The sequence below is a fragment of the Poecilia formosa genome, unplaced genomic scaffold (genome assembly GCF_000485575.1).
Source record: "Poecilia formosa unplaced genomic scaffold, Poecilia_formosa-5.1.2 Scaffold101, whole genome shotgun sequence".
NCBI lineage: Eukaryota > Metazoa > Chordata > Actinopteri > Cyprinodontiformes > Poeciliidae > Poecilia > Poecilia formosa.
The window spans coordinates 220,480-235,689 of NW_006800040.1; the positions used below are offsets into that span (position 1 = coordinate 220,480).

At 38.3% G+C, this 15,210-nt stretch overlaps 1 protein-coding gene and 1 long non-coding RNA gene across 8 annotated transcripts in view; one reads left to right on the plus strand and one right to left on the minus strand.

The window, feature by feature from the left end:
* sema4ab (sema domain, immunoglobulin domain (Ig), transmembrane domain (TM) and short cytoplasmic domain, (semaphorin) 4Ab) overlaps positions 1-15,210 on the minus strand; it is a 62,274-nt gene that overhangs the window by 32,245 nt on the left and 14,819 nt on the right. For 2 of the 7 annotated variants that reach the window (XM_016674798.1, XM_016674794.1), the window contains exons 1-9: positions 13,087-13,503; positions 12,634-12,847; positions 10,295-10,455; positions 4,744-4,803; positions 3,983-4,081; positions 3,476-3,569; positions 2,736-2,858; positions 2,186-2,313; positions 761-942 (exon numbers count right to left, since the gene is read on the minus strand). In XM_016674798.1, the coding sequence (XP_016530284.1) occupies positions 761-942; positions 2,186-2,313; positions 2,736-2,858; positions 3,476-3,569; positions 3,983-4,081; positions 4,744-4,803; positions 10,295-10,455; positions 12,634-12,745 (959 nt within the window). In that variant the 5' untranslated portion in view covers positions 12,746-12,847; positions 13,087-13,503. Of the gene's footprint in view, positions 1-760; positions 943-2,185; positions 2,314-2,735; positions 2,859-3,475; positions 3,570-3,982; positions 4,082-4,743; positions 4,804-10,294; positions 10,456-12,633; positions 12,848-13,086; positions 13,505-14,299; positions 14,522-15,210 lie in introns of those variants that run through there. The other 5 variants (XM_007559021.2, XM_016674795.1, XM_007559020.2 and 2 more) reach the window with 5 other exon arrangements.
* LOC107836989 (uncharacterized) lies at positions 4,972-7,221 on the plus strand. The gene is made up of 3 exons (XR_001662962.1): positions 4,972-5,451; positions 5,798-5,869; positions 6,831-7,221. It is a non-coding gene; the product is annotated as an uncharacterized LOC107836989 (long non-coding RNA).

A 15,210-nucleotide genomic window follows, 5' to 3' on the forward strand; every position in this document is an offset into this window, starting at 1 on the left:
ACACACACACACACACACACACACACACACATATAGGTTTTTTCATGTTTTCCAGTCAACGAGTTCTATCTTAAGAGTGATTGGGTCCAAAATCCGATGTGAGATTCATCTGTGCTGTGCAGTGAATCTCTCTTCTTAAAGACATTTCTCCCTTCTTCCTCACATCATGTCTTAGGGAAACCTTCAAAACAAAAACAGGAGATTTGGGATGTTTCTTACTTTGACAAAGTGAAATAAATAATAGCCATTGCCACCTGTGTAAACTTTGCTGGTGAATGTTATAACATGTTTTTATGATATATATTGTATTATATATTATATTTATGATTTTTATAATATATATTATATTGTGTCATTTCTATAATAGGCTCCTGTATCAGATATCTAAGTCAATGTTAGAAAATAACTGAAACTTTTTAAGATAATCTCGGTTAGCTTTCAGAGCGGGGGCTGAACACCAAGCACTATAGCGCTATACCAGCTAGCATTAGCTGGTATTTCGCCAGTGGACATAAATACAGTAAAGTAATATTCTAATCACAAAATATACACAATAATATGTCCATCTTACTTGCAAAATGTTGTCTGTCGAGCCCTCACATCAATAGTCCATTGTTACTCTTCTTAGAAAGTGGGAATTGAATTGATGCTCTAATTTGTGGATGTTGACCAGATTAAAGCAAATCCACCTGAATCCCCGCCCACAGTCCTGGAGTAACCAGGGAAACAGCCCTGCAGACAGAAAACCTGCATCACTGACCACTGAGAGGTGAAGATGCCGTAAAACAGTATGTCATCCACTGAAGTGCCCTCTGCCGGTGGAAGCAGATCAATATCCTGGATCACATTGTAAGGGAGCTCGCTGCCATCTTGGCACAACAGCTGAGCTTTGGCAAACGTGGTCCATCGTCTCTGCAGGGTGCGCTGACCTCCAACATCACTCTGATGGGTCACAGGAAAAACACTTGAAAAAGTTGATTCAGACTACTGAGCATTTCACAGCCAAATCATTAACACCCCACCACCGTGCTTCATGGTTGGTATGATGGATTGTGCTTATATCTAATGTATGGCTTTACTTAACACGGACATGTGGAATTATCACAAAAATACATTTACTTTCTGGTTTCATTTAGATGAAGAAGAATCAGACTGGGAGCTGAAGTAAATGTTTTCCATTTGGGAATTACCTTCCATACTGTACAGTGATGGTTTACAGATGGTTTGGTAACATGTTACCATTCACTAGATTGATGGCCAGTTATTCCTGCTGTCTTTCCACCATGATTTCATGTTACCACACACTGTGTTTTCCAGAGGAGCAAACGGCACTCACTCCAGCTTTTACAGATCCTGATCAAGTGGATTTGATCAGCTGCACCTGGCTGCTGTCATAAGAGCATCAATAGTGAATCTAGTTTTATGGTCATTTTAGCTTCGTCTTTCATTTTAGCTCAGTGAACAATGGCAGTTCTTTCTGTACTTCAGGTTAGATTTAATTTAGATCTGATTATTTTCATTATGTCCAGGTATAGACTTCAAAGACTGTGTGCTTTTTTTCTAAACTTGGCTGTATGTTTAGAATTGCTTCATATGTATGAAAAACAACAAAATGCTGTGGCAGAATGCTTTTAAAGCCATAGGCAGGTGTTAAACCACCTGCTGCTCATCAGATTAATCACCACAGAAATCTTTTCTTTATCGAATTTAATTCTAGCTGAACATTTAGCTATCACAACTCAATTCACTTCAGTTCACCACAGAAATCTTTTCTTTATCGAATTTAATTCTAGCTGAACATTTAGCTATCACAACTCAATTCACTTCAGTTTATTTATATAACACCAATTCACAACAAATGTGAATGTGTGCTATGCACTCAAGGCACTTTACAAAAACATCATTACAATTCAGTCACACATCCATTCCAGTTGATCTAGTTATCAAACAGTACAGTATGCTCAGTTAACTATTCAAAGTAGTTTCAAAAGTTTCCAAGTCTCTTTGCTACTAACTTGGGTGATCACTGTGATTAACTGTGTGCTGCTGCTCAAGGTCAGAGTTCAGTGATTAACATCTTCACCATTTTTGCAACTTTTGGCTGAGGTTTGTAAAGGAGCATAGCAAAAAAATGCTTTTTTCTTCTATGCTCCTTTACATGATGATGCAGGTCCTTTGAACCTACCATGCAGATCTGAGAAACACGAGAGACAATGAACTTGTCTACGAAGTTATACTCTCTGCCCACTTCACTGAAGAAAAAGTAGATTTTCTCCTCATGTGGAATGAACTTGGAGCTGATGAAAGTTGGATCTACAGGAAAGAGGATACAAAAGGTCAATGTATGCAAATGTACAGAGAAAATCAGATTGAGAACTTTGACCTGGGCCTCTCAAGGAAATGTCAGCCTTTTAAATGTCAGAACAGATGTGCATCTTTTTTACTCAATAAAAATCAGTGAAAATACAGTAGGATTTCTTCACGCCTTTGCCTGTGTATGTTGCAGACTGGACCCAGATCAGCAAGATGCTGAAGCTGTTGCCCCAGACCGCTGGGAACGAACAGCATCCCACAGACTGTCATCAGCTGCAAACTGTTTAAGCTGGCTTTAGAGTCAGCACATAAAAACAAAACAGTGTCCTGGAAGGTGGAGCCAAAGTGTATTTACTTATCAGTGAGCCTGAGTACAACTGCATTACTTTGAAATGTGTCAGGATGAGAGTCAGTGCACACACCCTCCAGCCATCCTAAAGTGTCATCCAACTTAAGGTCCACCCGGCTGCCCTCACTGAGGTGTCGGGAGATGACTGGTCGGTTCCCTCTGTAGTCTGCCACAGTACCGGTGTAAAGCTCTTCACCTGAGTAGCACACACAACACACAGCAGCCAGCACAAGATTTATTAATTATGTTATGCTTTTCTTACAGAATGGACAATTTTTGCATCAGTCAATGGAAAAAGACTCATTTTCTTGCAACATGGTTCCATTTACTTTAGAATTTCTCTATTTTGGAAAGCAGTCAACTTTACTATATCAAAGTATGTCGGAGAAAAGCTGTGGATTTCTTTTCATTTTAGAGGCAGACTCTGTATCAATGTCAACAAAACTGAGAAATTGATTTTCTGCATCTTTCGGGAAATTATGTTCTTAATTTCCTGGTAAAATAAAAAGAAGATATGATTAAACTGAGGTCTTTAACTTAGTGTGATGTATTCTAAAGACTGTAAAGTTAAATACAAACAGTACATGATAGGCTGGATTTCTTTGTTAAATTTGTTCATTTCTTGGGCTTTGAATAAAGAAAAAGGAGCGAGTGAACACTAAAGCTTAAACAATAAAACCTCCAACACACACACATCTTTAGAAGGTGAATAGAGTCCGCTCTCTTTAAGATGGAACATGAAAAATGACTGATAGATTTCACATTAAATGTGTAACAGTGAAGCGGTCGCAGTAGTGGCAGCATTTGCCTTACCTACAATGATAGCAGTGTTGCGCTGGTAGGGGTCATAAGGGCAGCGACCTCTCCCTTCATCAGTGTTGAGGCTCATTGTGAGCGTCTCTGAGTTCTGGTCAGAAAAGTCAAAAGTCATCAGTTAAAGGATTTTAAGACATCTAAGAGACATCAAGGTGTCTCATTTATATGACCCTGCACATGGACAGACATCTTTTCTTAATTAAAAATATTGTGAAAAAGTTACTGATCTCCAAAAGCAAGCCTTATGCATTAGATGGACTTATTATACATAGAGTGAAATAGTTCAAGCATATTCATGTAATTTTGATAACTATGGCTGACCTAGAATATGAAAACACAAAATTCAGTGCATCAGAAAATTGAATATTGTGAAAATTTCAACATTCTAAACTCATTGTGTTGTACCCTTATGAGCCAAACATCTGAAAACAGCTGCAAAGGTTTATCCTAACTGAATAACATGAAGTGATCTTACAGCAGAGATATGCCAGCATAAAAACTTACGATATATGCGCAGCGTGGACTAAAGGCGAATGTTCCACACACGTACATGTGAGTGCTGTTGAAGAACTGCAGAACTCGGATGAAATTGGGACAGTCCGCCTTAAAAACCCAAACAGAAAAGTTAGAGTTCAGATGATAAAATAAAACCAATAAAACCAGTTTCCCACTGATAACAGTTAGAACCTGATGAGAGCCCCACAAAGTCTACAGCTCTACCCAGAGATATCCGTTACTATAGTGACGGTGAAATGGTGCTAGCCATTTGGGTGCCATGAGCTGATGCTTTGTGGAACAAATTAAAACACTAAAGAGCATATGCAGTGGAAATGTAAACCCTATATTCAGGTTGATGAACCTGGATGATTTTCTGTAGCTGTAGATTTTAAAAGACAGTGAAAATAGTCTACTGTAGTCACTACAGTAGACAATGATGGGATAACACTTTCAGAGTGAAATGTCAGAATGAAAACATGAAGAGATTTTTATTTTCTCAAGCAGATCTGTTACATTTATATCTATTAACATGCTTTGCACATTTTTATTTTAAATAGCTCACTATTATGATTTCTAAAATTATGATGATATTTTATGTCCCTATTTTTTGGAATGGAGAGAATGATATGAACTATCTCACCACTGTCACTGTAATCATTTAAATGTTTTTAATCACTGATACCTCGGGATTAAATGTTCTGGCTGGAAAATGTAAAGTTATTTAGTCCATACAGGAATTTGGTGCATAAATGCAAATCAACACTTGCCATTTTCTTGCCCTTCATGGAACACTCTTCTAGGTCTTTTTCGGAAGGGCTCCAGTCCAGCTACAAAAAACAACAGATTCAGTATGTATGGAGTGAAAATAGTCTCAAAATATCTGTGCGTGTGTGTAAAAAGATTTGTGTGTGTGTAAAATGATTTGTGCGTGTGTAAAAAGATTTGTGTGTGTGTAAAAATATCTGTGAGTGTGTAATACTGGATTTGTAAACCTTAAAAATAAAATAAACCTTCTCCTACGCCTATACATGTTGAAAAAGTACACACAAATCACCTGGTATGCACACACAAAACTGCATTTGCACACAGATCCGGTTAAGTGTGCACAACTATTTTTGAGACTCATTTCACGTTTCGGGGAAGCTCCTAGATTTGTGTGTAGATGGTGCGTTTACATGCTAGTAAAAGCTGGGACATCTGAGTTTTGCTCTGAGTCTAGTGTTTTTATCCTCTGACGTTTCTCACTGTGCTTGTGCCAAAGTGGCAAATACTTTAGCTCGTGGAAAACGGAATATATCAGCACTTCTTTTTAATATCCTAAAATTATTTATAGACATATTGTGCATTTTTGAGCAGTACAGGAGACTAAGTGGTCTGAAAAGGGACCACTGGGTGGCGGAATGGTTCGCTGGCTGGAAAAATAGCCAGGCAAACCCAGAAGCAAGACGGAGCGTCCCGGTGGTCTGTCCTCTGAAGTAAGTAGAAGTTAAACCTGCAGGCTTTGCTCTCCGATTATAATGACACATGGAGTAATTATAAATGATTTCAGGTTACGTTTTATATGTCTGGTATTTTGATACTCTGCCCTCCTCATGTTTCTGTTAGCGGGAGCTAATGTTTATGTCAGCTCTGCTACTTTAGTTGTTGGGAGCTAAGCATGGACTTTTACTGTCACACAGTTTGATAGTCTGTCTTCAGTCTTAACTTTAACCCAGGTTGATTAAGTTTTATGATGCCGAAGTCGACAAGCATCTTCAGGAGATTATGGCAGTTATAGATGTTGGTCACCATCACTGAAACCGTATTTTGTTGCTTCAGCAGTAATGAAGGTAGATCTGGACCTGCAGGAACATCATCTGCAGCTAGACTTTATTCACCGTAACAAACTGAAAGGTACTTCATTTATGTTGACTTTTCAACATACTGAAGGATTTAGTCTAATGTTCACACATAGGCCTGTCAGAATAAATAAATAAATTAATCAGATTTATTAAAACAAACTCAATCATTTCCATTGGCATGATTTATTGTTTCTCTTTTTTTCTCTCTTTATACCAAAAACTGGATAATAAAAGTCTTCAGTTTGGTACTTTGGTCTCGATTAGACCTTATTTTGAAAAGCAACTTTGTTTAAGAAGACTTGAAAATTCATTAGTTTTATTTATTCTGGATACTAAAAATGTCTTCCAGTGCCAGTGTTAAATGTTCATTAGAATTTAAAGTTTAATGACCTTTGAGAATGTGTTCTTGCATTATTATTTCGCCATTACCATCATATAACTTAAAAAATGGTCTCAAAAGAACTATATTATCGTTTGTTGAGAGCTTTGGAACAACTTATCATACAGTAATTTTTTTTCATGGTAACAGACCTATTCACACATCCTCCAGTATCTTCAGATTAAACTGTGTTTGTGTCTGGACCCCATTTCATCGGCCCTTAAACAAATATATACCTCGTCTGCAAACCAGGACAAACCGGCTGTTCCTGTTCATCTTCATTTCAAGTTGATTAATGTAGATGGTAAAATGTATTCAGATGGTTTAGATTTTCACAAGCAGTAAATTTCTCTCGATTGATATTATGACACAATTGAGAGCTAATAAAGACATACATAAGAAAATAAATATTTTATACATTTATTTAAAGCACCACATAGCCTTCACAGCAAAACATTTAATGTAAAACATTTGATCAACATAAAAATAAAAATTTCTACATACATTGTGATGATTCAAGTAATTTTCAGGTTCAGTAATGTTCTGTCACAGTCAGGTTTGTCAGTGCATCAGCTGTTCATGAAAATCAACATAACTGTAGACTAACTGTCTGTACTTTTCTCTGCATCTTCAGACAATCTGCAGCAGCTGAGATTCTAGGAGATTCAACACCAAAACCTGAAGCTTCAAACTGAGCCATCTACTGAACCAAGATGCCTTTCAAACAACTACAGTAGTTAACCTGCTCTGTTGGTAGATGTTATGGTATATCCTTAATCTGTACAGACTGACCTTGGTCTTATCTGAATAAACAGCTTTATGGTGTTTTCTTTTGTTAATTGATTATAGTAAATATTTGAACATCCATGTAAGTTTGAAGACATTTTATTGTTAACTTTAGGTAGCTGTGAATCCACCCATGTTAATCTGAACCTATTTTGTTAAAGATTCAACAGATTTGTTGCAATCTTAAATATTTAATCTGTCCTTTGTGTGCAGTAAGGTGAACATTAAAGTTAATTCAGGAAACACTTGTCATCTTCTTTCTACAGTAAAAATTGAATGATGCCTCTATTAAAATCTTATATTTGTGACATCAAACTTTTTTTCTGTCATAAAGCAGTGATCAAACTATGGTTAAATGTTTGTAATTTACTTTCAATAAATGGAAACCAAAATGGTTTTAAAGTAAAGGCGCTATGTAAACTCATCTACCTCAACACAGGTAAAATTTCCACTGTACACAAATAAATGTAATTACGATTAAGTGAAAATTGTATAGCAGGGCTTTAACTCCAGTTCATAAGGGTCGGTGTCCTCCAATCTTTAGATGTCTATTCTTTAACGCACCTGAGTCAAATCATGAGGTCAGAGGTCATTAGCACGACTCTGGAAGACTTGACTGTCCTAAGCAGCCATTTAATTCAGGTGTGTTGGACCAGGACGTATCTAAATGTTGCAGGACACCAGACATCAATGCCTGGATCTGAGGATCCTGTTAGAGGATCAGTGTGTTCCTGCAGCAGCTCCATCGGATCAGAAGGTAGATGAGATCTGAAAGATCCTGATCCTCCAGTAAGTCAAATAACACCAGACCCGATCCATCAGTCAGCCGTTTCATCCTGTGTAGAGATAAATATAAAATGTTATTTATACACAGAAAGTCAATAAACTAGAATCGAAAGGCTATTTATTTCACTTAATTATATTTACTTAGTGAATAAAGTAAAAGGCAAATCAGAATATCTCACAAACTATAGATACAAATATCAGTCAGCAACTTGACTTAGAAATGTGATTGGAACCTTTTGGGCAAAACAGATACTGTAAGAACTACACAGAGATCATTTTTTATGGATTAAAGATTCAAACTGTGCAGAATGAGACAATAAAAATACACGGACTCAGCTCCCAACAGCTAACGTAGCATAGCTGACATAAACATTAGCTCCCACTAACAGAAACATATGAGGAGAGCAGAGTATCAAAATACCAGACATATAAAACGTAACCTGAAATCATTTATAATTGCTCCATGTCTCATTATAATCGGAGGGCAAAGCCTGCAAGTTTAGCTCCTACTTACTTCGGAGGACAGACCACCGGGACGCTCCGTCTTGCTTCTGGGTTTGCCTGGCTATTTTTCTGGCCAGCGAACCATTCCGCCACCCGCCACCCAGTGGTCGCTTTTCAGACCACTTAGTCTCCTGTACTGCTTAAAAATGCACAATATGTCTATAAATAATTTTACGATAATATAAGGAAGTGCTGAGATATACCGTTTTCCATGAACTAAAGTATTTGCCACTTCGGCACAAGCACAGTGCGAAACGTCAGAGGATAAAACCACTAGACTCAGAGCAAAACTCAGATGCCCCAGCTTTTACTAGCATGTAAACGCACCATCTACACACAAATATGGGAGCTTCCCGGAAGCGTGAAATGAGTCTCAAAAATAGTTGTGCACTCGTAACCGGATCTGTGTGTAAATGCAGTTTTGTGTGTGTGTACCAGGTGATTTGTGTGTACTTTTTCAACATGTATAGGGGTAGGAGAAGGTTTATTTTATTTTTAAGGTTTACAAATCCAGTATTACACACACAGATATTTTTACACACACACACACAAATCTTTTTACAAACGCACAAATCTTTTTACACACGCACAAATCCTGTTACGCACGTACAAAACATTTTACACACACACAAGTCTTTTTACACACGCACAAATCACTTTACACACACACAAATCTTTTTACACACACACAGATATTTTGAGACTATTTTCACTCCATAAGTATGAGTGTAATGTCCATATCAACCACCAGAGGGTGCAACAACAGGCAACATTTATTATGTCACTGCTGGTTTAGGACAAAGGAAAAAGGCTGCTTCCATGCAACAATGATCCCATAATGTAAGAGTAACAAACATTTCAGTAAAGAAAACATCAATTTTCATAAATTCTCAGAAGCAAATCAGAGTTAAAACAGAAAACCCAAAGAACAAAACCTGATGGTCACATCTCAGATGACCCTAAACCATCCAGAACCTATACCGAACAGTTCAGTGTTTAGTTTCTGCACTGAACTGCTGATGATGACTGAGTCAGACTACCAGAGGCTTCAGCTTCTGGTGAATGTATGGCCTCTAATCACCACTGAACTGTTGTTCTTTATATGCTGTGGCATTACATGACATAGTGACCAGTGTTTGGCATTGTTACGTTGTAAACAGCTCAGCCTTTGCTTCACTGTGTTGCCATGTACTGCAGTGGGACTTTGCACGGTTGAATTGTGACTTCCAAAGGAAACTTAATGCGGGGCTTATCCTAGGTTATATTGGATGAAACTTAATGAAACCACTAAAAAGTCCATTACATTCATCTACATCAGTGGCGTCCAAACTTTTTGTCACCTGGACCAAAATCGTCAAGTCAAAAGTACTCACTGGCCAAAAAAAATTTTTAAATCACAAAAGATGTACAGTATTTTTTGTTTTTTGATGCTCAATGACAAACAAATTATACAATAATTTTAAAGAAGTTAGTTTTTTGTTGGAAAGGGAAGTTTAAATCATTGTAGAACTTTGAGTTGTTCACATTATTAAAAGAAATAAATCCTGCTTGTAAATTATTTTGGGCTCAGATGAAAAAAATATTCACCCTGTTTTCAGCAAATAAGACCAGGATTTGGGTCACTCTCTTTAGTAAGTCAGGTTTAACAAATTAACTCAAAGCAGATTTGGGCTCTCTAAAGTCTAAGTAGAAGTCAGTTGATAAATGTCGTCCTATTTACCATCAAATTAAACAGAAAGCATGGTTGTTAAAAACAAATACTTTGTGTTGTACTTAATAAATTCCATTGTAGAAAATGTAATTTGTCCGTCTTAATTTTGATCTAATTAAAGAAAAACAAAAAGTCTCCATCTGCATCAACCACCTGTTCTGGCGGGCCACACATAATCAGTGAAAAGGCCGCAAATGGAGAAGAGGCAAGAGGCAGCCACAAATACAACGCAAAAAACACAGAAAATGTCAAGCTATGAAAAACAAGTACATCATTACATCGACCTCAAGAACTTTTTGTTGTTCCCTCACCTTGCTCCTCAGGAGGACAGTGTCTTTATGACCAACATCCAGCAGTAACACAGCATCACGTGCTCCTACATACAGCTTTTCTCCATCCGCACTGAGAAGAAGGGTTGTGGTGTTACTGAGGTCATGGCTGCTGAAGCAGGTGAGACGTCTCCCTGGGCTACCTGTTATTTAACACACAGCAATACATCTCAGTTAAGAACAGAATAAAAGAGCTAAAGGTGTAAACAGATGGGGCCTCTTATTGGACAGGAGACCAAACAAAAGCTTACATGATACTGAAGTTTATCATGTCAGAGAAGTCAGAAAAGTATCAGTGGGATGAGAAAAATGATGGACGCAAAGTTACTGAGCAATAAATCACCAGCTTGGTATGCAGGGAAACTTTTTAAAATAGAATCTTAGCTGGTTTTCTGCACAGCATACTGAATGAATCCTCATCACAATGTAAGTGTCACTAAGATCCTCATCACAATGTAAGTGTCACTAAGTACCGTTTTGGAACAATATTTGGTAGACTGCTAAAATTTATGTGTCATGCATTTATGCTCTGCATCTCAGTGATATACTTGGCCAATTATCAGGTCTTCAATGTCCAAACCTGATGAACATTGCTGGTGGCTGTGACACAAAAGCTCAGAGTGGTGTACAACAGACAAAACTGGGAATATTGTAATCATCACAGTTTCCAGCAATAATAACAGAAATACATGTCTTCCTGATGTTGTACAGTCTCGCCTCCAGAAAAAAAACTAAATGTTTTGATATTTTGCATACATTTTGAGTTCTGTATTCTGTCAAATTATTTCAATCCTAATACTGTAACTGGTTTACTGTGTTCTATCATAATTCCAATGATTTCCATTTTCTGAAAGCATTGGTAGGCTTCAGTTATATAGTTCTTCTCAAATAGACTTTTAACTAAAATTATCTTTTAAAAGGGGCAGTGTTATGTACTTTCCAAACATATAGTGGCATTTCATAGCCCAATCAAGTAATTATATTACCTTCAATTGCTGTACATATGCTGTATATATAAAATATGAATTAAAATAAAATTGACTTTGTAATTTAACACCTTAAAATTGGTCCCTTTTCTCTTTAAAAACGCAGACTGTTTCTGAAACTCCTCCAACAGGAAGTCGTCACAGCATTGTTCCTCTATTAACACCTTAATGCAGAGGTTCCCAAACTGTGGGCGCCGTGCCATTGCGGGGGTGCGGGAAGCCGTCTGGATGAAAATAAAAAAATAAAAAAAATAAATAAATAAACGCTGTATGCGCTCGGTTTTTACCTTAGAATGGCCAACTCTCTGTTATTCCCCTGTCAATTTGATACAGTAGGGGCTTCCGCACTTCCCATATCTGTGTCCTCTGTCACTTTTATCAGCAGTTAAATCCGTTGTTTAATCCGTTAACATGTTGTAACCTGTTTTTCCGAGCCGCCTTTAAACGCAACATGAACGCTACGACACTTGCGCTGGGTTTACACCTGTGCGGCAGTGAAGGAGACCTGCTGCTGCTGTGCAGAGCTATGCAGGTGTGTGTTAGAATCCTGGCAGCAAAACGCAAAGAACTTTTCACAGTTTTTCCCTCAAACTAACAGACTGTTGAGTAAAGCTGTTGGATGCAGGTAAAGTTAGCTAAAAGATGACTAGCTAGCTAATATTAATACAGCACCTTAAGCTTGTTAACAAGTAGCTTGTAGGCTATTGGTGTTGTGTTCTATGTTCAGCTACGATTCATTTTGCCCCCCAAAAACCCCACCCCCTTATTTGTCTGGAGCCAGGGCAGAGTATAACAGAGTCTCTAAATCCACCGCACCCCCTCGCTCAAACAGATTGTTCAAGACAGTTACAATTTGTAAGCCATGGGGGGTGGGGGGCAGATAGTTTGGAAACCACTGGGGGGGCCCAGGAGAAAGAGTTTGGGAACCACTGCCTTAATGTGTTTACCAGCATTGCACAGAGAAGTAGCTTGTATACTGAGCGGTTCAACCAGGTTTTTGCTAATTGGTCCCCCCAGGCGTTTTGCACAGCTGAATGGTTGCCGTTGGAGATTCAAGGATTTCTCAAATATGCATTAAAGAAACAAGGCAACACTCCATTTTGTTGAGGGAATAACTTTATAACATGACGCAAAGCTCAAAAAAGTCATTTTAACATAATACTGCCCCTCTAACCTGTTAGTGCCTAATGCTGCTTCCCTTCATCTCAGCGCCTCTGTTAGGCACTTCACTTAGAGGCACAGTGCTTCATTCCTGAAAGTGAAGGGTAAAGCGTTCGCTGTCTTCCAGTATCAGACCATCAATCATGTGGAACACAAAGACGAGGCTTCACTCACCCATTGGGAAGGAGACTCTGGGAGTCAGCCTGGTCAGGCATGGGTTCAGCAGAGCCAGCAGGGTTACGGTGAGACGCAGCAAGCAGAAACTGTCCATTAGCTCTGATGACATGGACAGTCAGAAGGCGAGCACTGGGTTAGATGACCATCACACCCTCAGAGTCTCAGCAGGGAGGAATTGTAGCTATACTGGAACCTCAAACCATCTTCAGACCTGCAACAGAATCAGAGACCCATCACATAATTTGCTGCTATGTTCACTAATTCGTCACTGTTTATTCTAGTGTTTAAAGTCATGTTCAGAATGTTCTTATCAAGAACAGCTACAGACAGAAATGCAGTGAAATCTGAAAAATCAACTTTAAAGAGGCACAGAAACTCTGTGTTTAATAATTATTTATGATTATTATAAGATGACTGTTAGTCCTGCTGTCTTGGTGCTGCTGGATTTACCTGCAGTCTTTAATACAGTGGTTAACAACTTTGTTTCACATCTGGACTTGCTTGTCGGGACTAAAGGCACAACCTTGAAATGGATGATGGGAATTTCACTGCAAAGACATTGTTGTGGAGAACAAAACCTTACAAAATAAAAGGTAAAAGCATAAATTTATGTATATTGTTTGTTTTTTCCTTTTCCTTATACAAGTGTTTCTTCTTCTTACATTTCCTTGTCTCCTTTTCTTTTCTTTTTCCTTATGCATTTCTGCCTCATTATGCAAATGAGGAGTGTGGATAGATAGAGGCCTAGAAAACGAACCAGAAGCTGATATCCTGGGCCATTTTCTGTGTTTCCCATAAGGAAGCATGGTGATGAACTAACACTGAAATGGTAAGCCGTTTCTCTATCTTTCCAAAACAATGTTACCACTTATTTGGCTTTAATAAATGATGATTTTAACTCGGTTTTCATGGTCCTTCAAGATGATTCCTCCTACAGAGTCCAGGGTAACATATGAAATGTCATGTTATTCTAACTGATTAAACATGCATGTAGTTGGAAAACAAACAGCAGCACCAGCTTGCTTTGCAACGTCTGGGCAACTTTGATTCAGCACTTAGACTTTTTCTGTTTCTTGTGTGATCATCAAAATGATGGTTTCTCACAATGTACACAGTAATTATGTTAATATTCTGCCCTTTTTTTCTATTCTATTTTTAAATATTGAGTCACACGACTTTACTTTGATTGCCTGGCTCACTTTGCTGCTGTTGCACAGAAATTTCCCCATATTTCAACAAAGGATGGGACAATACAGGATGTTTCTATTCTATTATAAATACAGGTTGGGGTGTCTGGTCAGAGCTAGCTGGAGTGCCCCCTAGCGGGTGTTTTAAATAACACTTGTGTGGCACAAACTATAAACTTGTCCAGCGTTAGAAGCAGTGAGGACAGAGATTTATAGTTGTGTGTTTCTATAAAGTGTGTTAAGCTGCTAAAACACTTGAGTTCAGATGATCACTCTTTTGCTTCTCAGTCTGAAGGCCGTACGCGCAAAGTACTGACTTTAAACTTCACACCAACAACAGCCACTTATCTGCTCATTTTATTCCGTGTGGTTTCTGTAACTTTATTTTTTATTATCATTTCTTGCAAAACAACGCTCTCACATTCTGTATATTTCAGTACCGATACACAGACACAGTTTGTTCAGCCTGGTCTTACTGTGGCTCTTCTCCATCGCAGCCTTCCTTTCTTTCTCATGTGACCGCTGTTGTCTGGCTGATCCTCCTCGGTAGACCTGCAGCCATCCACTTTAAGCAAACCGCAGAGCGGTTCTACTGATCAATCTACCCGAAACTGCCGACGGTGAGCACAAAGCATCTGCAGTTGCTGATAGCTACGACAGCAGCTGGAAAACCGGAAGTTGTTGAGAACGTGCAGCAGAAGGAGGGCGGAATCAAGACCGCTAGCTTCCAGTAGCTAAAGGGCGATTCCACCTAATTTTTCATTACCTTCAGCATCTTTAATGGACTCTAGTTTAAAAACTACTACACCTAGACACTTGAAACTTGGACTGAATTATTCTCCTCTTCAATCTGAATATTTAAAACCTTGTTTGGGATTTGTGAAACATTTTGTATGATTTGTGAAAACTCGATAAAGTTCGATTATCACCATTTTTTTGCATCTCTTTCATACTAGAACTGCTAATTAAAAACCTACCACACCTAGACACTTCAAACCTGGACTAGATTATTCCCCTCTTCAAGCTGGATATTTAAAACCTTGTTTGGGATTTGTGAAAACTCAATAAAGTTCGATTATCACCATTTTTTTGCATCTCTTTCATATTAGAACTGATCTAATTAAAAAACTACTACACCTAGACACTTCAAACCTAGACTAAATTATTCTACTCTAACAGCAGAATATTTATAACCATGTTTGTGATTTGTGAAACTTCAGTAAAGGGCTATTTTACCACTTTATTGCATCTGGGTTGGGCTGCACAGTGGCGCAGTTGGTAGAGCTGTTGCCGTGCAGCAAGAAGGGTCTGGGTTCGATTCCCGGCCCCGGTCTTTCTGCATGGAGTTTGCATGTTCTCCCTGTGCATGCGTGGGTTTTCTCCGGGT